At 43.8% G+C, this 23,432-nt stretch overlaps 2 protein-coding genes across 2 annotated transcripts; both read left to right on the forward strand.

The window, feature by feature from the left end:
* The first annotated feature begins 624 nt into the window (after positions 1-624).
* On the forward strand, positions 625-16,998 carry LOC311499108 (trace amine-associated receptor 1-like). Its single transcript, XM_084559974.1, has 2 exons — positions 625-2,271; positions 16,791-16,998. The coding sequence occupies exons 1-2, from the start codon at positions 1,262-1,264 to the stop codon at positions 16,867-16,869; spliced, it is 1,089 nt and encodes a 362-aa protein (XP_084416100.1). The 5' UTR covers positions 625-1,261; the 3' UTR covers positions 16,870-16,998.
* Positions 7,670-8,561, forward strand: LOC311499122 (trace amine-associated receptor 1-like; the record flags this gene model as incomplete). Its single annotated transcript, XM_084559987.1, is given in 2 exon segments — positions 7,670-7,909; positions 7,912-8,561. Coding segments are annotated over 2 exon segments (873 nt in total). The 5' UTR covers positions 7,670-7,686.
* Positions 16,999-23,432: the final 6,434 nt, after the last annotated feature.

The raw sequence follows: 23,432 nt of genomic DNA on the forward strand, positions 1-23,432 counted from the left end.
TTTGCAGACTTTTCTCCAACTTGTCTCTGCGTCTCTCCTCGTTATCTTCATCACCGTGTGCTCGTTGAAGAATCCTCCCATGAGCACCTGCTCATGGGAGGATTCTGGGTAATGTAGTCATATCAAATTAACTTTTTTTAATTAATTTTTTTTTAATAATAGAGGTTAAAAAGATGCCCCTTGGTTGATTTACAGTATTATATCATAGTATGTTATTATATTATTTTGATTATTAATTAGTAGCTTTTCTTGATTAAACAACTTATGGCATGGCTACGTTTTTAGCTTAGCTTTAGCATCTCTGCCATACACAAAAAGACAGAAAACTGGATTTTTTTTATTAGAACTGTAAAACATTTAAAAGTGCAGCTCTTAAAATTATAATTTTTATTATTTGTTTATTAAGTTTTATTAGTTTCATTTATTAATTTATTTATCTTCATTACCGTGTGGTCATTGATGAATTACCCAGAATCCTCCCATGAGCACTTGCTCATGGGAGGATTCTGGGTAATATCAAATTAACTTTTTTTTAACTTATTTTATTTATTAAGTATATGGTTCCTACCTTGTCAGTAAACCTACATTTATTGTGCACTGTTTTGGCTGTCTTTTGTAGTTCGTCCATTCAGTCACCTTAAACATAACGTAACATTAGCAGCTAATCAAAGACTTAGCCTTCCCGGAAGTCAGTTGCTCGCACATGCTCAGTTTACCTCAGTGTGTGTCCAAGTGTGTGTTGAGGCAGTACCTCGCTTTGCCACTAGTGGCCGGTAGTGAGTTACATCTTCTAAACACACCTAAGCACAAACAGTTGGCATATGTTCAAAATGGGGTTAAGCCTGAAACTTTGACAGAGCATTGTTTTGACCATTTTTTCACTGAATCTGAGGTTATTTTTGTGGGGTCCGGGTTTTGGGACCCCACAAAAATTTTGGACCCCACACTGTGACTGTGCTAACTGGTTCGTGGCCCCACAATATGATAAAGACAAACACACACACACACACACACACACACACACACACACACACACACACACACACACACATTCTCATCTCCGTTGTTATGACCTCTCACAGGATGCAGAATCCCACATCTGATTGGACAAGTAAGGCTTGCGGTTATTGCAGTCATAAAACAGTAACTAATAAATACCAAGTCTCGCAGAGGACCACAGTAAGTAAGGGCATTCATTAACAAATCTGGAGCATCTGAATCTTAATAGGTATGGCACCATAAATGTCTGAGTTGTGCCTTAATGCTGAACAGAACGCTAAGGAAACTGTTGAACTGCATATTTCTGATTGTTTACTTCATTCTGACTTTATGCCTTACTGAATTGCAGGCTCACACAAGAATGGAAAGAGAAGTCAGTGTCAACAGGACCGATGTTTTCACTCAGATTAATCCCTGCTACAAAGTAGATGTCTCTTATACACTGACAAGAAACCCTTCCACAATATGTGTTTTGTTTCAAATTTTCCTTGGCTCATCATCTGCTGTAACTGTATGTGGAAACCTTCTCGTGATCACCTCCGTCATTTACTTCAAACAGCTGCACACTCCTACTAACTCTCTCATCCTCTCTCTGGCTGTGGCTGACCTGCTCGTCGGGGTGTTAGTGTTTCCTCTCACCATGGAGTTCTCCATAAGCTCATGTCTCTACTATGATGATTTATTTTGCAAAGTACGGGGCAGCTTTGACGTCTCACTGTGCACATCGTCTATTCTGAATTTGTGTTGCATTTCTGTTGACAGATATTACGCAGTGTGCCAGCCTCTCACATACAGAACTAAAATGAATCATCATGCCGTTAGTCTCATGATTCTGCTTAGCTGGTTTATCTCTGTGCTGGTTGGGATTAGCTTCATAATTGTTGGAGTAAATCAGGAGAAATGTGCTGAAAAATGTTTTATTGATGCTGTAATAGTAAACATAATGGCACTTATTTTCTCATTTTACCTCCCAGTGATCATAATGCTGTGTATCTACCTAAAGATTTTTCTTGTTGCACAGAGACAGGCACGCAGCATCCAGAACACAACAAAGTCTGGAGCAACTGTCAGTAAGATGGAGAGGAAGGCCACCAAAACTCTGGCTATTGTTATGGGAGTTTTTCTTTTATGCTGGCTGCCTTTCTTTCTTTGTACCACAGTTCTTTCTTTCAGCCGTGTTTACCTGCCACTTCCTCTGATTGAACTACTTAACTGGCTCGCACTGTCAAATTCAATGCTCAATCCATTCATTTATGCCTTCTTTTACAGGTGGTTCCGTTCTGCTTTCAGAATGATCATTTCTGGTAAAATAATTCAAGGTGATTATACCAACTCCAAACTGTTCTGAACAACCCTACCCTAAACTCTCTGGACTTCTCCGTTCGATGCCCTGTAATATTCAAAATAATGATAACAAAGGGCTGACACGGCTTTTACTTATTAAAAAAATGAATCAACTAGAACCCATGTGTGAAGGTTTACTCTATATTTTTATGTATTTACCCCCATTTTGCCTTTTATTTCTTTGTTGTTTTACAATATTATTTATGGAAACTAAATGGTTGTTTCCCTCCTTTAGGTTTCAGTGTGCTGGATATCATGCCATGCAGTGCATTAAAAGTTAGCTATATATGAACAAGCAGCGAGCATACAGAGACTAAAAGTATATCTGGTAAACTCTTTGGTTTTTTAAAAACTGTAACGTGTCTAAAACCTTTTTGATTAATCTTTCCCTTATTAGGCAGCTGCTCTGGTGATCACATTGGCGTACACTGAGAGTTACTGTCTGGGTTCTGGTCACAGTTGATAAGACAGTGATAGAACAGACTGTCATTAGGATATCTCTGAGCACAACACCAGGTGATTTAATGCATGAGGCCTCCCAGCAGGGGCAATTCAAGGATCAGACCACTGTGGGTCTCAGCTCCCAGTCAGAATGTATACAGTACTGTGCCGGGCAATTAATACATTAATACAACAAAAATACTTAATGAGTATTATAAGAATATTTGTGCTGTCATGTGTAAGGTAAACATACCGACCAAACTGAATTTACTTACTCAATATTATTATACATTTTGACAACCTAATATCGATTAATATTTGTAGGGTCTTTCAGTGCTTCAATTCGCTGTCCATAAATATACAGTAAACAAATCATTAAACCTAGTTGGGACAGAATAGAAAACTTTTAAACAAACAACAGTTAGCTCCTTAGCAACAGCCTGCAGACAAAAAAGAAACACTAGCTAATGATCTCTAGTAATAATGCCTAGGGCTGCAACAACGAATCGATAAAATCGATAAAATTCGATTATTAAAAGAGTTGGCAACGAATTTCATTATCGATTCGTTGTGTCGCACGATTATTATGCCACGGAGATGTTTGAGTTGAGCGCGGAGCGGACGGAGAGGAAAGACCATCGGAGAGACCGTTGTTTTGAAACATGGCGGAGGCGGAGAAATCAGTACAACCTAAGTCATCCAAGGTGCAGTACGCCGAAATTAAACTACAAATGAGACCTGGAAGTGGAATCCAGTGTTCAGCCTGGTTTGTAATGTGTTGCTGCACCGGGTATGGTACGGTCGTACGGCGCAGGCGAATCGGGGAGATTTTTTTTTTTGTCACGTAGCGTTTGTTAGCGTTATGGATTTATGCCTCCTTTTGGATTCGAGACTTCTTCTGTCACATGAACCTCGTTGTCAACTTGGGAAATGGGCAGGATGTAAGTTTAATGATTGCTGGCTTTGTAACGTGGAGTTGGAGAGAAGCTTAGCCACGTTTGCTAGTAGTATGCTTCAACATGAAGTAGCAAGGCGTCTCACGGCATATTACAAAATATAATAACAGATAATAAAACGTTCGTGGCTTGTAGCCTTCACCAGCGTCCACATTACGGAGATGGAGGAAGTCAAAAAAAAAAAGAGACGGATGCAACAAGAGTGACACCTGCTGAACTGAGCGATGAAAACAAAGGAGGCGCCGCCGTGTGGCGTAAACTGGTACTGCCCCATGTAAAACACTGGCTGTTACAGTTTGAATGAAGTGATTTCGTTGATTAGCTGAAACATGCTGAACAATCCTTATGAGGCGAACTGCAGACTCTACCGATTTTTAAAAAATGATTGAATAATTTTTTAAATGATTACTTCAACAGCTCAGAGATGTTCAAGGAGCAACCTGTTTATGAACTTTCTGCTCTGTGAGCTGTTTTTGAATAAAGTGTTAGAAATTAATGCTTTTTTTTGTCCGATTCATCGATTAATCGAAAAAATAATCGACAGATTAATCGATTATTAAAATAATCGTTAGTTGCAGCCCTAATAATGACACTAACCTCTGTCAGAAACGTCTCAAACGTTTATGACTCTATTTAGAAAGCAAATATGCATAGGGAGGCATTTTTAACAGCAATGGCCTCAGGTTATTCATCTGCACGTTTGCGGGTGTGTGTTATCTTCCCTTCCACACAGATAAGGCATGTAATGTGCTAATTGTTTTCAGACTTATTCTGGTAGGTTTTCTACACTGCAGCATTGTTTGACTCGCCGCTATAATCTTTTTAAAAGGATCGCCAAGATTTCTGTGATTTCCTAAGTTATCCTGTAGTACTGTGATGAGGTATACATACAGTGCCTGGCCAAAAAAAAAAAGGTTGCCACCAAAAAAAAAGAAAAAAGGTCAAACACATTCATTGTGGCATTGTTTCAATAAATTTCTCCAATGTCACCAGATTTATTTCCATCCAGTGCATTAATTTTTCACCAAGATCTTGTATTGATGATGGGAGAGTCTGACCACTGCGCAAAGCCTTCTCCAACACATCCCAATGATTCTCAATGGGGTTAAGGTCTGGACTCTGTGGTGGACAATCCATGTGTGAAAATGATATCTCATGCTCCCTGAACCACTCTTTCACAATCTGAGCCCCATGAATCCTGGCATTGTCATCTTGGAATATGCCCGTGCCAACGGGAAAGAAAAAATCCATTGATGGAATAACCTGGTCATTCAGTATATTCAAGTAGTCAGCTGACCTCATTCTTTGGACACATAATGTTGCTGAACCAAGACCTGAGCAACTGCAGCAACCCCAGATCATAGCACTGCCCCCACAGGCTTGTACAGTAGACACTAGGCATGATGGGTGCATCACTTCATCTGCCTCTCTTCTTACCCTGATGCACCCATCACTATGGAACAGGGTAAATCTGGACTCATCAGGCCACATGACCTTCTTCCATTGCTCCATAGTCAAATCTTTTTGCTCCATAGCAAACTGAAGCCTTTTTTCCAGTTAGAAAAGAAAACCACTAATCAGTGACTGATTAGTGGTGTTCTTAAGGCTACACAGCTGTTCAGTCCCAATCCCTTCAGTTCCCCTTTTCATTGTACGTGTGGTGGTTGTTTAAGAATTGAGAAGCTGCTCATTGCATCAGTTGGGGTTAAATAACTTGTTGCCAGCTGAAAGATAATCACCCATGCAGTAATTATCCAATAGGAGGCTCCTACCTATTTGCTTAGTTAAATCCAGGTGGTGACTTTTTTTTTATCTTGGCCAGGCAGTGTACTAGAGGGTGACACGGGAATCAAGTGTCGCTCCCATCACATCCCGAGCCCACAAAAATACTCCTGTTATATCCCGATCACGTGACTGCCACCCCAAAAAAATCCTGTTCCACAAAATCCCGAGTGAAAGACTCCGAAATCCCGTCCCGCTCCCTATGTTGTTGTCTAAAGTTAAGCGCATTCACCGCATTGCAGCGTCATTTTTTAATTTAATCTCCGACTCCGTCCTGCTCCCGCCCGCTCCCGTTGATTATTTTCTCTATCTCGTCCCTATCACATTGCCAACAGTGAAATTGACTCCCGTACCGCGGGACTCCCGTGGCAATACCGTGACCCGCAGGAGTCGCGAATAATTGTCACCCTCTACAGTGCACATCAAGGCTCAACAGCGAATTAGCAGGAAAAAATAATTAAGACAAAGAGATCATAAATATTAAACTATGAAGCGTACATGGTCGCTATTATAAACGATTAAATGAGAATATAAAAAATTCTCAAGCCAATATGTTACTACTGGCAATAAGTAAGTTAGCATGCTGACATTAGCATTTAATTTAAAGAACAGGTTTTTCTTATTCTTATTCTTATTCTAGAAAACAATAAATTCATTAATTTCTAACCACTTGTCTTCTGGAGGGTCGCTGATCTGAGCCGTCATTGGGCAAGAGGCGGGGTACACCCTGGACAGGTCGCCATTGCACAGTGAGACAGACAGTGGGAGGAAGCTGGAGTACCCTGGAGAGAACCCATCCAGACAAAGCGAGAACATGCAAACGCCGCACACAAAGGCCCCTGTCGTCTTATCAAACCCAGAACCTTTTTGCTGTCAAACATCAGTGCTAAACACCATGCCACTATGCGAAAACAATAAATTAATTATCATGCTTTATTTCCATCGTCATTTACACGGTCCTGCAGTGGTGATTTTTGCACCAATAAAACAACTCCATTATGGAATAATGGAAAAATACTTTCACAGAAAAAGTTACACACATTAAGTATGCCAATTAATGGAATATCATTGTACTGCACTACACTATAGGTAGCCTTAACCTCATCATGAATCTAAATGAATCCAGATCCATGACAGAAAATTACAGAAGCAACCTGTGGGTCAGGTGAAGCAGGTAAAGTGCTCTCATGCTGAGAATCATGCATGCCTCAGAAAAACACACCATACTCCATGTTCCTATCCAAAAACACTATACAGTGGTCCTTCGTTTATCGCGGGAGTTACGTTCTAAAAATAACCCGCAATAGGCGAAATCCGCGAAGTAGTCAGCTTTATTTTTTACAATGATTATAAATGTTTTAAGGTTGCAAAACCCCTCACTACACACTTTATACACTTTTCTCAATAACTTGCAAACATACCGCACTTCAGTCACACTGCCAGCGATCAAAGATACTGTATATGTAAATTTGGCAAGCTGAACGCATTCTGTACTGTACAAGAGACACCGTACGGAGGAGATCGATTGACAATGGTCTACAGTCCCTTAGCCAATCAGGACGCAGAAAACAATGCGCTGTAAAAAAAAAACAAAAACAAAAAAAAACAAAGCACGCAAAATTGCACTAAAAAAAATCCACGAAACTGCGAGGCTGCGAAAGGTGAACCGCGTTATAGGGAGGGACTAAAGTACTAATCCAACAAAAATAACATTTTGTCAAAAATAGTTAATATATTTACCAAAGAAATCAATACCGCACACATTATGTATACACACAGACAGACACGCCAGCTCACAGTATGTTAATACATTTGTTGTCTAGTTTCTCCACATCTGATTGGGCAACAACTTCGTAATGAAATGAGAGAGGGGAGATAAATATCACTACCTAGTACTGCAGTGGAGCATTGACCACAGAAACACTGCATGAGGAGGCATTGAGGGTATACTAGTTATGGTAATTAGCTGCTTTGAGAGTTGAGATGAACTAAAAATCTAGTAATGCTGTTTGTACTGTGCAATACTGCTGAACTAAAACCCTGTTTTTTTTAATTTCTGATGATAAATGACAACCTCATTTTAGTAAGGAGTATGGAACCAGGGCCTACTGTTTACACTGGTTTTGACATGCATCATTGCTATAAAATACATAATGCTTCTAACATGCAGACGAGATCCCCTTCCACCATATGTGTTTTATTGTATGTTTTCATTGGCTCATTATCTGTTGTAACAACATGTGGAAATCTTCTTGTAATAATCTCTATCCTTTACTTCAAGCAGCTGCACACTCCTACTAACTACCTTGTTCTCTCTCTGGCTGTGGCTGACCTGCTTGTTGGGACTTCAGTCTTTCCTTCGAGCATGGTATTCTCTCTCAGCTCATGTATCATGAGAATTTATTTTGCAAAGTGCGCGATAGTTTTGATGTATCACTTTGCATATCTTCAGTTATGAACCTATGTTGCATTTCTATTGACAGATATCATGCAGTGTGTCAGCCACTGACATACAGAGCTAAAATAAATCATCATAATGCTGTAGTCATGATTATGCTAAGCTGGACTGTTTCTGTTGTAATTGGAATTGGCTTCATGTTGTCAGACAGAGGAAACTGCACTCAACCATGTCCAACTTCTATTGGATTTACTCTTGCGTTTTACCTGCCAGTGATCATAATGCTGTGTATCTACCTGAAGATTTTCCTTGTTGCACAGAGACAGGCACGCACCATCCAGAACACAACAAAGTCTGGAGCAACTGTCAGTAAGACGGAGAGGAAAGCCACCAAAACTCTGGCTATTGTTATGGGAGTTTTTTTGGTGTGCTGGTTTCCTTTCTTATTTTGTGTCACCTTTCTTTCGATTAGTATTTCAGTGCCACTTTCTGTGTTGGAAGCTCTAAACTGGCTTGTTTATTCAAATTCAATGCTGAATCCATTCATTTATGCTTTCTTTTACAGCTGGTTCAGATCAGCTTTCAGGATGATCATTTCTGGAAAGATTTTTCAAGGTGATTTCACTAATTCAAAATTGTGAGTTACCAACTTCGCTCATTAAATCAGACACTGTTTAGCATGTTGCTAAACAATACAGTCCACTAAACTGATCGATTTTTGATTGTTACTCTGTCTTACACACTTCCGTGTTTGTCTTTGTCACCTGACACAGTTATGATCCATATGTTGTCACAACATGACAAAGTCCAGAAATCACATTCTTAATTCAGATTTAATATGAACTATAAACTGAAAGAACATGTCATTCTATAGCATTATAATAAATAAACGTGATTTATTACACGCTATTACTCACACATTGTTAATTGATCATTAATGTCAATTCATGTTCAACTTACAAAACACTCTCGTTGACTTTAGTGGTCTCCACCCTTCCAAATAGTTTTAGTTTTATCTGTCCAGATTTTGATATTCGTTATTTATTTAGAATTGCTTTCTGAGATCTATGCAACCACAGTCACATGTTTCTCTATTCTAAGCTCCATTCACGGGGAAGGGTACTACAAAGCCCAGTCGCATCTTGCTATATAGTGGCAAAGTTACTCTCTATATGTCAGGCTGCAGTTGTAACAAGACCTAACAGTCCTAGTTGCTGATGTGCATACGTTTCTAACACAACTAATGTCATCACAGTTCAGAACTTTATCAGTCATATTTCACTTGATCACTGACAAACATCTACAGCTGTACCAAACAAATATCCATCAACACTGCTTCAAGATGTAAAGGAAAATGTTGTATCACATGGTACTTTACACCATCAACACCCTACTCTGCATTTAGTCCTGAGTTGAAATGAGTTTGAACTATGTAAAGCCCAGACATACTTGTTTTACTGCCTTGAGTTCAGGTCACAGTTGCAGGCCATGTAATATCTGTAAGGGGGCCTGGTAGAGGAGCAACATGAACAATGTGACCTTCAGCAGATAGGGGGTACAAAGTGAATCTATTTGGTGAACTAATTGCTCATTTGCCACAATCAATGCTTTGTCTGTGCTGTGAGTCCATCTGCAGATGCTGAATTAAACAAACTGAAACAGCAGAGTGTTCTGATTTGTTATTTCTCCTTGTGTCTACGTGGGTTCTCTCCGGGTACTCCGGCTTCCTCCCACTGTCCAAAGACATTGGGTTAACTGGTGATTCTAAATTGGCCGTAGGTGTACATGTGAGAGTGAATGGTTGTCTGTCTCTTGTAGTGGACACTATGGACACAATTCACCTCGTTCCGTGTTTTAGGGACGCTGTCTCTTTAAGAACACGCTGCTGGTTTGTTGTTGTTATGGGCAACGCTTTGTTGGTTTGGAATTAATATAGTTAGGATGAATAAACGACACGCCGTTGCGTTGTCAACGTGAGACTCTTTCTCCACCTCATTTATCACATCCTACATTGGTGACCCCGACGTTTATCTACTGGACGCATTCCAGTGACATAAAGACCAACTATGTCAACGAACGCTGTTACGTTAAAACTTCCAGAGTTCTGGGAGTCGTCGGCTTCAGCCTGGTTCGCTCAGACCGAGGCGCAGTTTGCTCTGCGGGACATCACCGCGGACACAACTAAATACTACTACGTCGTGTCAGCCCTCAGCAGCTCAACAGCGACAAGAGTGGTTAGCCTCCTAAAAAACCCCCCCGCAGTGGATAAGTATACAGCACTCAAGGCTCACCTGTTAAAGACATTTGAACTCTCTGATGCTGAGAGAGCTAGCCGGCTATTTTCTCTGCGAGGCTTGGGTGACAGCAAACCCTCTGAGCTTATGGACAGGATGTTGGGTCTGCTTGGAGAACACACACCGGATTTCCTCTTCGTCCAGCTTTTTTTGCGACAACTCCCTTCTCAAGTCCGTGCTGCGTTGGCCAACACCACCATCACTGACTGCCGTGCGCTGGCTGAGGAGGCTGACAGGTTTTTCTTGGCTGGTCAAAACTATGACATGACTGCTGCTGCGCTCAATGCTGCCTACGCTGCCACGACTGCACCGGCACACGCTTCGCACGCCGCCGCCCCACTCCCTGGTGATGCAGCGCTCGCTGCAGTGACGGCGGTTTCTCACCGGGAGCGTTCTGACAGCGGCCTGTGTTTTTACCACGCTAAATTTGGATCCAGAGCAAAGCAGTGCCGATCGCCGTGCAGCTTCAGGGGGACGGGAAACGCCAGGGCCGGCGCTCAGTAGTGGCCTTGAGCGTCGGCCGCACCGGCAGGCTGCTGTTCATCCAGGACTCCGCCTCCGGGCGCCGTTTTTTGTGTGACACCGGCGCGCAGAGGAGCATTCTGCCTGCATCGAGACTAGACATCCTGGCCGACGGTCTTGGCCCCCCCCTGGAAGCTGCTAATGGCAGCCCCATACGCACTTATGGCCTTCGTCATGTTGAACTGTGTTTCGGCGGCCAGCGGTTTAGCTGGGACTTTATCACAGCCAAAGTGGCCATCCCCCTTCTGGGAGCTGATTTTCTATGTGCTTACGGACTACTGGTGGATGTCAAAAACCGTCGCTTAATTGATGCCACCACCTTTTGTTCATATACCTGCACTCTTAGCGGGGTGGACCCCATTCGACTCTCCAGCGTGCGCTCGCCGGCTGACGAGTTTCATCGCCTGCTCGCAGAGTTTCCTGTGCTCACACAGCCCACCTTCTCATCACCTGCCGCCAAGCACGGGGTGGAGCACCACATCGCCACCACTGGCCCGCCTGTCTACGCCCGCGCGAGGCGACTGGATCCAGCCAAGCTCGCCATTGCCAGGGCTGAATTCGATGGCATGGAACGCCTCGGCATCATCCGCCGCTCTAGCAGCCCATGGGCTTCACCCCTCCACATGGTTCCCAAGCCCGCCGGTGGGTGGCGACCCTGCGGCGATTATCGCCGTCTCAACGACGCTACAACGCCAGATCGCTATCCAGTGCCTCACATCCAGGATTTTTCAGCGCACCTGGCGGGTAAGGTTGTCTTTTCTAAGATAGACCTCGTCCGTGGATACCACCAAGTTCCTGTCCACCCGCAGGATGTCCCGAAAACGGCGGTGATCACCCCTTTTGGCCTGTTCGAGTTCCTGAGGATGCCTTTCGGCCTTAAGAACGCCGCCCAATCCTTCCAGCGCCTCATGGACTCTACGCTGCGTGACCTGCCTTTCCTGTTTGTGTACCTGGACGACATCCTCGTGGCCAGTGCCTCCAAAGCCGAACACCTATCCCACCTGCGGCTCCTTTTCGGGCGTCTCAGCCTGCATGGCCTGATCATCAATCCAGCTAAGTGCCAGTTTGGATTGACCACCATAGACTTCCTGGGACATCGAGTCACCAAGGACGGGGCCATGCCACTCCCGTCTAAGGTTGAGGCTGTCTTGGATTTCCCACGGCCGGTCACAGTAAGGTCCCTGCAGGAGTTCCTGGGAATGGTGAACTTCTACCACCGATTCATTCCCACAGCTGCTGCTCTCATGCGCCCCCTGCACGGGGCCTTGAAGGGGAAAGCGGCTAAACACATAGTGGATTGGTCCTCGGAGAGAGAAGCGGCATTCACAGACGCTAAGTCTGCTTTGGCCAAAGCGACGATGCTGGCACACCCATCACCTGACTCGCCAATTGCCATCACCACAGACGCTTCGGACTTTGCGGTTGGCGCTGTGCACGAGCAGTGGGTGGACGGTGCCTGGCAACCGCTTGCTTTCTTTAGCCGCCAGCTACGCCCCAGTGAATGTAAATACAGCACCTTTGACCGTGAGTTGCTGGCACTTTACCTTGCCATTCGACACTTCCGTTCGCTGCTGGAGGGCCGACAGTTCACAGCTTTCGTCGATCACAAGCCTCTAACGTTTGCCATGGCTAAGGTGTCTGAGCCATGGTCTGCCCGCCAACAGCGACATCTCTCTTACATCTCTGAGTTTACCACGGACATACAGCACGTCGCAGGGAAAGCCAACCTCGTCGCGGACTGCCTCTCTCGCGCCATCGTGGGGGCCGCCCACCTTGGGCTTGACTACACCCACATGGCAGCTGATCAGTCCACTGACCCGGAGGTACAGTCACTCAGGACTGCTGCCACTGGACTGCAGTTAAGGGAGGTTGCTTTTGGTGACGGTGGCGCCATGCTGCTTTGCGACGTCTCCACCGGACAGCCGCGGCCCATCGTTCCCACGGCATGGAAACGACGGGTTTTTGAGGCTGTTCATGGTCTTTCTCACCCAGGTCGGAAGCCATCTCAAAGGTTGGTGGCAGCTAAGTTTGTCTGGCATGGGCTCAAGAAAGATGTGCGGGACTGGGCAGACTCTTGTGTGGAGTGTCAGCGTTCCAAAATTCATCGCCACACCAAAGCACCCCTGGCACATTTCCCTGTGCCAGAGCGGAGATTCGATCATGTCAACGTGGACCTGGTGGGCCCCCTTCCCTCTTCTCTCGGTTTCACTTACCTCCTCACCATGGTGGATAGGACCACTCGATGGCCGGAGGCGGTCCCACTGACAGCAACGACTACTGCTGAGGTGGCTCGGGCGTTCGTCGGGTCCTGGGTCGCCCGGTTTGGCACCCCATCTGACCTTTCTTCTGACCGAGGCTCACAGTTCACCTCGGAGCTCTGGAACGCCGTTGCGAACAACTTGGGTGTAAAGCTCCACCGCACCACCGCATATCACCCCCAGGCTAATGGACTGTGTGAGCGCTTTCATCGTGCTATGAAGGCCTCCCTTCGGGCCAGCCTCAAGGACAGTGGCTGGGTGGACAGGCTCCCTTGGGTGATGCTGGGCCTTAGGACTGCCCCTAAGGAGGACCTCCAGTCCTCATCAGCAGAGCTAGTGTACGGCCAGCCACTGCGGGTTCCAGGGGATTTCATTGCCGACACCACAGTTCCCTGGTCCGCTGCCCATCAGCGAACTGTGCTCCATGATACGGCTAGACTTTTTGCGCCTGTACCCACTTCGCGCCACGGCCTCCCGCAATCCTACACTCCCTCCCGTCTGCAGTCAGCGGACTACGTTTTCATCCGTCAGGACGCACACCGGGGACCGCTGCAGCCTCCCTACGACGGGCCGTTCCGCGTTTTGGAGACGGGGGAAAAACATTTTGCGGTGGACATGGGTGGTAAGGCGGAGCACATTTCTGTGGACCGCCTCAAGCCGGCTCATCTGGATTTGGACAGGCCGGTGAGGCTCGCCCAGCCTCCACTACGGGGGCGCCCTCCGGCTCGGCCCAAGTCCCGACCCCACCTCCCTCCCTCCAATCACAAGGCCTCCGGAACACCACGCCTGGGTGCCTCAACCCACATTCCGGTGCGAAGGAGCCGTAGCGGGCGGATCATTCGCCCACCTACTCATTGACCTTTGTTGTTTCTCTGTTCTGGTGAATTCTGGGGGGACGTATGTAGTGGACACTATGGACACAATTCACCTCGTTCCGTGTTTTAGGGACGCTGTCTCTTTAAGAACACGCTGCTGGTTTGTTGTTGTTATGGGCAACGCTTTGTTGGTTTGGAATTAATATAGTTAGGATGAATAAACGACACGCCGTTGCGTTGTCAACGTGAGACTCTTTCTCCACCTCATTTATCACATCCTACACTCTCTGTGTTAGCCCTGTGATACACTGGCGACCTGTCCAGGGTGTACCCCGCCTCTTGTCCGATGACAGCTGGGATAGGCTCCAGCTCCAATTCTTTCTTTTCTCCATTAAAAACATTAATGCAATTGAATCACATTATGGATCATAGATCTGGTTTCCCTCAATTACTTATGTAAAAGAGCCAAATCAAAAAATAAAATAAATGAATTTGACTTTGATTTTGATATTTGTCATTTATTTAGAAATGCTTTCTGCAACAAAGACATGCTCGTTAGGGTTCATTGTAGGGCTGGGCGATATGGCTGAAAAATGTATCACGATATAAGTGTTTCATATCAGTCGATATCGATAATTATTGATTCGTTTTTTTAACCTTCTACCCAGACTTCTCAACTGTGCTGAACTGCATCCGTTATTACTTTATATCGCTTTGATGTTTTGTCGTATGGCACTGCTGCCGTGTACCTCTAGATCAGATGTTGCGCTAGACTTTTTCATTGTCTGTCATAACTCATTTTTACCCGTCGCTTTACTTTTTTAAAAATTATAACAATGACATATTCAATAGCATTTAATTTTCATTTATTTTAATTAATATTCAGTAGCAGTGGAAAAAAAGATTCGGCTCATATAACCGGCAAACTAAGGCACTCACTCACTTAAGCACAATACACAGAGAAACAAACTTAACCGACTCATAACCGCTGCTCGTGGATCCGCTTAACCGAGTCAGCAGCCACTCACTCGGCCGGCAGATAAACGAAACTTAACCGACTACTAATCAAGAGAAGAGCCAGTTAATATGCTCACTCGCCACCAAGTTAGCAGACAACATCGGTCTGACTCTTGTCAGACTTAAAATAACCAAAATATTGCCAAACTGGTGACTTTTATCTACAATTTCCTCTCGCGCTGTCGCGAGATAGGTCGAGAGGCTAAAGCCCTTCCTCTGCCTACATCCCCCAGAATGACTTGCAGTTCTGGCTCGGGGTTTTCTTCCTATTTTTTTCTAATGCAGTTCGAGTGAAATTATCGAACATTCTATCGAACGTATTTTCTATTGATATCGATCACGTGTCTATCGCGATATATATCGTTATCGTTTTATCGCCCAGCCCGAGTTCATTGGTGATTGTAAATTGGCCGTAGGTGTGCATGTGAGTGTGAATGGTTATCTGCCTCTCTGTGTTAGCCCTGCGATAGACTGGCGACCTGTCCTGGGTGTACCCCACCTTGAAAAGCCAAGGAGGGTATAGAAGGGTGTAACAAGGAGCTTTATTAATGAAAAAAGAGCCAATTCTTTCTTTTCTCCATTAAAAACATTAATACAAATGAATCACATTATGGATCATAGATCTGGTTTCCCTCAATTACTTATGTAAAAGAGCCAAATCCCAAAAAAAAAAAAAACTGAATGCAACTTTAAAAGTAATTCAGCAACTGAATAAATAACTTTAACTTTCCACATGCAGCATGGGTGGAGCCCGTTCCCCAAACTCATACATAATTCATACTGAATGAATTACATGTAAAACTAGAGAGAGCGGTTACCACATCTGATAGGACAACCTAAGCCTGTCTTAATTATGCTAATGAGATGTAGTGGCGATAAATACTGAAAATCCACAGGCCTGGCACTGTTGACACTCATGCATGGATCACTCTGATAGTTGATATGAAAGACATGAAGCGGGAATCTTCCTCATCCTCTCAGGAAAATAATTAGCTCTTTATAGCTGTATTCGTGCAAAACTAATAATTAAAAACTGCCAGCAATATATGTATTCTAAGTATTTATGAATGTAGTAATTGTGACAGACTATTAATGCTGAATTTGCAGGATTCTAGAAAGATGGAATCACAAGCTATTGTAAACTGGACTATCAACATGCACCCCTGCTACAAAATAGCAAACCTCTCTTACGTGCTATCAAGCACTCCCTCCAGAATATGTATTTTGATATATAGTTTCCTAGTATCATTGTCTGTTATCACAATATGTGGAAACCTTCTTGTGATTATCTCTGTCATTTACTTCAAACAGCTGCACACTCCTACTAATTCTCTCATCCTCTCTCTAGCTGTGGCTGACCTGCTCGTCGGGGTGTTTGTCTTTCCTTTCAACATGGTGTTCCCTCTCGGCTCATGTCTGTATCATGAGGGGTTATTTTGTATAGTGCGAGACGGTTTTGATGTTACACTGAGTACATCCTCTATTTTGAATCTATGTTGTATTTCTATTGACAGATATTATGCAGTGTGTCATCCCCTGACATACAGAACTAAGATTAATCATCGTGTCGCTGTGATCATGATCCTGGTCAGCTGGAGTTCATCTGCTCTTTTTGCAACTGTCCTCGTAATGGCAGGATTGAAACAAGATAAATGTCAAGAAAGGTGTTTAGTTGAGGTTTTACTGGCAACAACTGTAGGAATTATTTTCACATACTTGCCACTGATCATAATGCTGTGTATCTACTTGCTGTGAGCAATTGTCAGTAAGATGGAGAGGAAGGCCACCAAAACATTAGCCCTCATTATGGGAGTTTTTCTAATCTGCTGGACACCTTTCTTCCTTTACATTACAGTTAATTCTGCCAGCAATGATGCTGTGTCAGTTTCTGTTACAGAAACGCTTAACTGGCTTGCACTGTCAAATTCTATGTTGAATCCATTCATTTATGCTTTCTTTTACAGCTGGTTCAGAACTGCTTTCAGGATGATAATTTCTGGTAAAATATTCAAAGGTGATTTTGCCAACTCCAAACTGCAGTGACATAATCATTGGTGTCTCCCCAGTACTGAGGGTAGTCTGTCCGTCTTTCTCGGTTAGGCTATATTTGTCCAACTACACCAACTATCACTGTATTCTACCATGTAATCAAACTCTAAACTTCAGTAAGTTTAAGTCAGGGGTGCTAAAACCTATTCACAAACTATACACACATAATAAATATATAAAATTTGAACTACATGTTTTGATTTTTGTGTGCGTGTGTTGAAATACTCTCTGAGACAGAGAGTAGTCATTTTATTAAATCATGGAAACAGCTTGATTTTATCACAGAAGCCAATTGTTAAAAATGCAATACATCTGGCTTCTAGGACTAAGTTCTTTCTTTAAAATTGTTTGAAATGATGTGGTACTGGCCTAATACACTGCCTGGCCAAAAAAAGGTTGCCACCAAAAAAAAAGGTCACATACTCTAATGTTTTGGGATATATTTGGAATAACCTGGTCATTCAGTATATTCAGGTTGTCAGCTGACCTCATTCTTTGGGCACATAATGTTGCAGAACCTAGACCTGAACAACTGCAGCAACCCCAGATCATAGCACTGCCTAGGGCTGAACGATATGGACAAAATTTCATATCTCGATAATTATGCCAGATATCTCGATATCGATACCATTTTTTTTTTTTTAAAAAGCCCTCTTTCGAGACTGTGTACACGGGTACCATGTCTTTTGCAATGTGGTATGTTATAGCGTCTGTAATATGTTTATGTCTGGTGGACGTCGACTCATACGGTGTAACGCTACTGAACGCATGAGCAATCAAACTTTGACGTTTGTTGCTCCCATCCCAAGCCCACAAAAATACTCCCGTCATATCCCGATCATGTGACTGCCCCCCAACAAAAATCCTGTCCCGCAAAATCACGAGAGAAAGGCTCCCAAATCCCGTCCCGCTCCCTATGTTGTTGTCTAAAGTTGGGCGCACTCACCGCATTGCAGCGTCACTTTTTAATTTAATCTCCGGCTCCGTCCCGCTCCCGTTGATTGTTTGCTCTATCCCGTCCCTATCACGTTACCAACAGTGAAACTGACTCCCGTACTGCGAGACTTCTGCGGGAATACAGTGACCCGCGGGAGTCCCGAAAAATTGTCACCCTCTATTCTGCACCGCCACCGGCCGCATTATCTTCCACGCTCACTTTACTTTCTTTCTTTTTAATTTCCCCGCTGTGTATGTAGTGTGTGTGCGTCTCAGTCTCCGTCTCCCTCACTCCCGCCCTCATATGTTTGTCATTGATCTTGTTTATATCGTTGCTTTTTCGATATTAATATCTTGAATGTTCATATCTAGATACGATAACGATATATCGTTCAGCCCTAGCACTGCCCCCACAGGCTTGGAGAGTAGGCACTAGGCACCCAAAGCCTACAAACCAAACTACAAAACAGGGATTTCAAAGATGGTTTAAGTGGCTGCCAAAGTACACAAACTGACAACTAAAAGTTAAACCAAGAGAAAAGCAAGTTTTTGTTTGTTTTTTGACAACTTCTCTGAATGATACTGTTGCAGAGGTATCTCTTGTAGATAAAAATGTTGAAGTGATTATTCGGTTTTTGGAGCAATTGTCAATGGCAACTGTAAATATTATGTGACATCATGATGACTACCAGTTGCCTGATTTTAACTAACTAAAACAGGAAAATCCCACCAACTAACATGGAGGGGGTGGAGCTTATGACCTATACTGCAGTCTGCCAGCCATTCGGGGAGCTCCACATGTTTTCACTTCACTTCTTTTTTTTTTTTTTGCAGTCTATGGTTCTAGAGTCTACAGTTTAGAGGGTTCCGGTAGAACATTCTACTACGATAGTTTCAATCAAAGACTCGGCTGGGTCTACAACATCAGACAGGCACAGGCTTGAAAAGGGTATCATCACCGGCTGCACCATTTCAGTGATCCTATTCGCACTCACCATGAATATGGTGTCCGACAGCAGCCCATTAGGGCCTTCATGGATGACCTGGTAGTGACAACATCACACGTTCCAGGAAGAAGGTGGATCTTGACACTTGGCACTACCCAGATACCAAGATACTCGGCGTTGCCGAGTCATGGCTGCGGCACAGACACTGGTGGGTGCAGTGACTCATGGAAGAGCGGGCCTTGGTAGCAGTACAACATCTCACTATGACAAGGCACAGGGGAAGGACAGGAGATCACCGGTGCAGGAAGAGGTGCAGGCATAAATAGAAGAACAGCGGGTGAGCAGGATGGTTGGAATGTGGCAATATGGAGCCTGGACAAGATGGGAGCAGACATCGGACCGCAAAGTCCAACCTGTTCCGATGGGGAATGGTGGAGTCACCAGCCAGCAACCTGTGCCTGAAGAGGGGGACCCTGGAGCACATTCTCAGCTGCTGTTCAAAAGCCCTAGGCGAGGTGGTGGCATCATGACCAAGTCCTAAAGGTGATAGCGAACACCATCAGCTGTGGAATAAACCACTGCAAGCACCTATACCTGGTAAAGAAAAAAAAAAAACATCGCTTTTGTCCAGGCTGGGGAGAAGCCTCCACCAGCCACCTGGACCACCTTCTTTGGCCTGCTAGCAACAGCACATGACTGGGAGTTGACAGTTGACCTGGCCTGGGGAAGCAGCTGAAATTCCCAGAAACTGTCACCATTACCACACTGCGGCCAGACTTGCTGGTCATCTCAGAAGCCTCCAAACAGATCGTTCTCCTGGAACACTGTCCTTTGGGAAGACCACATTGAAAAGGGCAAAAATAAGGTGCTGGGCTTCTTGAAGATGAATTCACCCACTAATCCCACACATAGAATTAAATGCTACCAGTGACTAACCAAACAATGCTGAAGAGACAGTAAATGTAAAAGTTCTGGGACCTCATGTACGAAGGTTGCATGCGCACAAAAACGTTCCGTACGTACTCGCTCACAGAAAAGTTCAGATGTATCAAGAGTGAAATGTCCGCGAACTTGTACGTGCCTACGCCAACGCCATGGCTGGCGTACGCTGGCTTCTACAGCTGTTGATCCTTTGGCGACACTTAGAGGTGATGCTGGGAAACTGTCATAAATGTGAAAACAATTAGTCCGACCAATCGGGACTGTGCTGGCCGACCCTGAGCAGAGCCATGCCAGCCGTGTGGGACGGAGTTATCCGCATGTCAGCCAGGTATATCAGATTCCCATACAATGCACCTGAACAGGTCAACGTTAAAGCACAATTTGCAGCGAGAGCCGGTTTTCCGAATGTAATCGGAGCCATCAACTGCACACACACTGCTATAAAAGCGCTATCGCATTACGATCATTTTAATTCGATCATTGTACAGATCATATGTGATGCGCAAATGCAACTGCAGTTCTTCTTTTTTCCCGTCTTACTCATTCTTATGTTTTCATTTTCTGATCATGCAAAGAGGGGAATCTCAGGCTGCAGGGTCAATTTAAATATAATTTGCATATTCAAAAGGGATGTGGACAGGGAGGGGTCGGTTACATGTGCACTCGATTGGGATGTACAAAGGAAATGTGCTTCTGGATGTGAGCGTGCAAAACGTTTCAGAAGGAAATCCACGCAAGTCTTTCTATGTGGTCCCTGGTGTCTTTTACACACCGAAGTCACTTGGCTATAGTCACCTGTTTCATTGAAGTCACACTTCCTGGAAACTTTTTTTTGCCACAGCAGTTTTGACACAGAGGAGAAGCATGGCCAGAGGCCACATAGGATATACTGTATGGGAGGCTGATTCAAACACAACGGATCGTGTCCAGTGCAGGACAGAATAGCCATTGACTGGTTTCTGTCACGTCACCTGATAAAGAGAAGTGTCTTCATGACCAATACTGAAGCTGAACATCAGCTTCAGTATATCATCACCTAACTCCTAAGTCTGAATTACGTGTGTTGCACCATATACTATTCCAAACAAAGTTGGTCATGACTGTACAAAACCTGACACTAAGATTTGATGTAATACACCAATGGAGACCCTACCTTATAGGGGTGTGCCATCTAAGGCACCTCACGATTCGATTACGACTCAGGGTGCTACGATTCGATTATTCAACGATTATCACGATTTTCGATGCATCTTTTTTCCCCTTTCAGGATTTCTATTTTTCTCACTTTTAAACAAGATATTTGTCAGTGTCCATTAAGTAAAGTAACCAAACAAATTTATTTCCATTATCTTTTATTTAAGTCAAACCACCACCAAATGATCCAGCATATTTTCCACCTTGAACTAACAAGAAAATAGTGTGCCTTTAGCAGCGGCCTATACAACAAAACCCTGCTCTTATTCACAACAAATAAAGATTGTCAGTTACCTTTCTTAAGTGCAAAACATTTGTTGTATCAAAAGCAATACTTTAAAAAAAAAAAAATAGAATTCTCCATTAACAAAACAAAAAATTAACTTCGGTGGAATGAATTCCATATTTTTCAGAAAAACAAATAACATAAAGTGCCTTTAGAAATAAATAAGACTTTGAAACAAAATCCTTTGTGGTTTTCACAGATTTCTGTACTAGCAGGATCTGGCTCATATAAACGGCCATCAAAGACGACTCAAGAATCATGGATCTTGACATCAATTTAACCGGCTCAGTTGAGTCCTACCACATTTGATTGATATATAATCAATAAACGGCACCATTCAAACATCTTATATCTCACTCGGCAGAGAAACAAAGCGTACTTGACCACTAGCAAGCAGCGCAAAGTAAGGCACTCGGCCACTCATTCACTTAGGAACAATACGCAGAGAAACGAAACTTAACCGATTCATAAACGAGACTCGTGGATCCCTGCTCGAGAGCAGGTATATGTTTTGTTTCTCTGCCGAGTGAGTGTGCGAGTGAAGCGCCATTCTCATCTCAGAGAAAACACAAATACTCTTAATCTGTTGCCGCCTACAGCCAAGTCTAAAGACAAAAAAAATGACTCTATTTCGAAATTTAGATCATTAATCACAGACACGAATGTCTGTTTTCTTCTATACTGTGAGTAACATTAATGATACAGAATCTCACTCGGAAAAGTAACGCGCACCTAACTCATGACCGCTAGAGGATCCAATCCTAAGCTAACCGACTGCTAACCGTATCCGTAACTCATAACTGGATTCCTGCTTGCGGGCAGCTTGTGGCTTCAGTCGTGGATTCCTGCTTTCTCGCGGTCTCGCATACAGGTATGAGTTCTTCCTGTTGTTGACAATACTGCAGTATAAGCTTGGAGCCTGAATTCTGAGCTTTAGGTTTAGGCTTATATAAGCTACTTGATATGATTTTCAGTGGCCATGTTTACATTATCACAAGGATCTGATGAATGGCAATAAAAGGTAACTGTACTAATCTGTTCTTAGGTGTTTACTATGCTTTATTATGTCTCAAGTGAATGTACTGGAAACACCTTCTTTCGCAATCGGGCCATTTTAGGTCAAGTGACTCGCACAACCCGGCTCCAGGGCTGTAGTACTCGAGTCCGGTCTTGGACTCGAGACCGTTTTTCTATGGTCTCGGACTTGTCTCGGACTCGCTGGTATTTGGACTCGGACTTGTCTCGGTCTCGGCCACTGGTCTTGCCAAATATGGCTTTTGGTCTCGACCAAGTCCAGGTGTCTTTATCATGTTTATAATATTGGAGGGAAAGTGAAACACTGGCCACTTGATAACCAATCACACACTAGGCTACTGTTAGTTTATCTTCGCGCGCCCTGCATCTGCGTGACTCACGCAACGTGAGTGTAATTCATTTTCATTGATTCACACACACACACACACACACACACACACACACACACACACACACACACTGAAGATGTCCGCCAATTCAGCGATTATAAAATTTGCTTTCACAAATCACAAAGAGTTTCTCAGCAAAGACTTAAAAAAGAAACACAGGGCAGACTGCAAAATCTGCAAAATCACCATTTCGGAAACCTGTGGGACGACGTCGAACTTCGTCAGACACATGCAGAGGCAGCATCCATCACTGTAAGTTAACTGCAGAGCTAGGAGGTGCTTAGCCGTATGTGTTAACGTTAACATTAGCTAACGCAGCGAAAGATAAAGGTAATGTGTTCTTGGACATAAAGGTATCATAACTTACGTCTGGTATTACTGGTTTCATGAGGTAAACAAATCAAACGATTATGGTATACGCGATTGTTTGTCGTGTATTGTATTACGTTTGTGGTTGTGTTACAAATGAACGCTCACGTTAACATTAACGTTAACGTTAGGGTTAAGTAAACTTAGCATCAGGCTAAGTCATGCCCTAAAGTTATAAGTTCGATAACGTATGTATGGTGGTAGCTGTGTGTCATAGGCCTATTTGCGTGAAAGGTGGTTAATTTGGGTAATGTTATCTGACACTGGTGATTATTTCCTCAGTTTTAAATTGAGAGGCTTAGCAACAGCCAGCTATTAACATTAAGTTACTCTTCACGTTTCATTAGCAGGAGGCACAAGCATGCCCTGCACGTCTCTGAAATAAATGAAAATGGAACGGAGCAAAGTTAATATGTATTGCTGAGTTGCTTGTTAATTTATGTCATTGAGTAACATAAC

This window comes from Chelon labrosus (assembly GCF_963514085.1).
Source record: "Chelon labrosus genome assembly, chromosome: 14".
Taxonomy (NCBI): domain Eukaryota; kingdom Metazoa; phylum Chordata; class Actinopteri; order Mugiliformes; family Mugilidae; genus Chelon; species Chelon labrosus.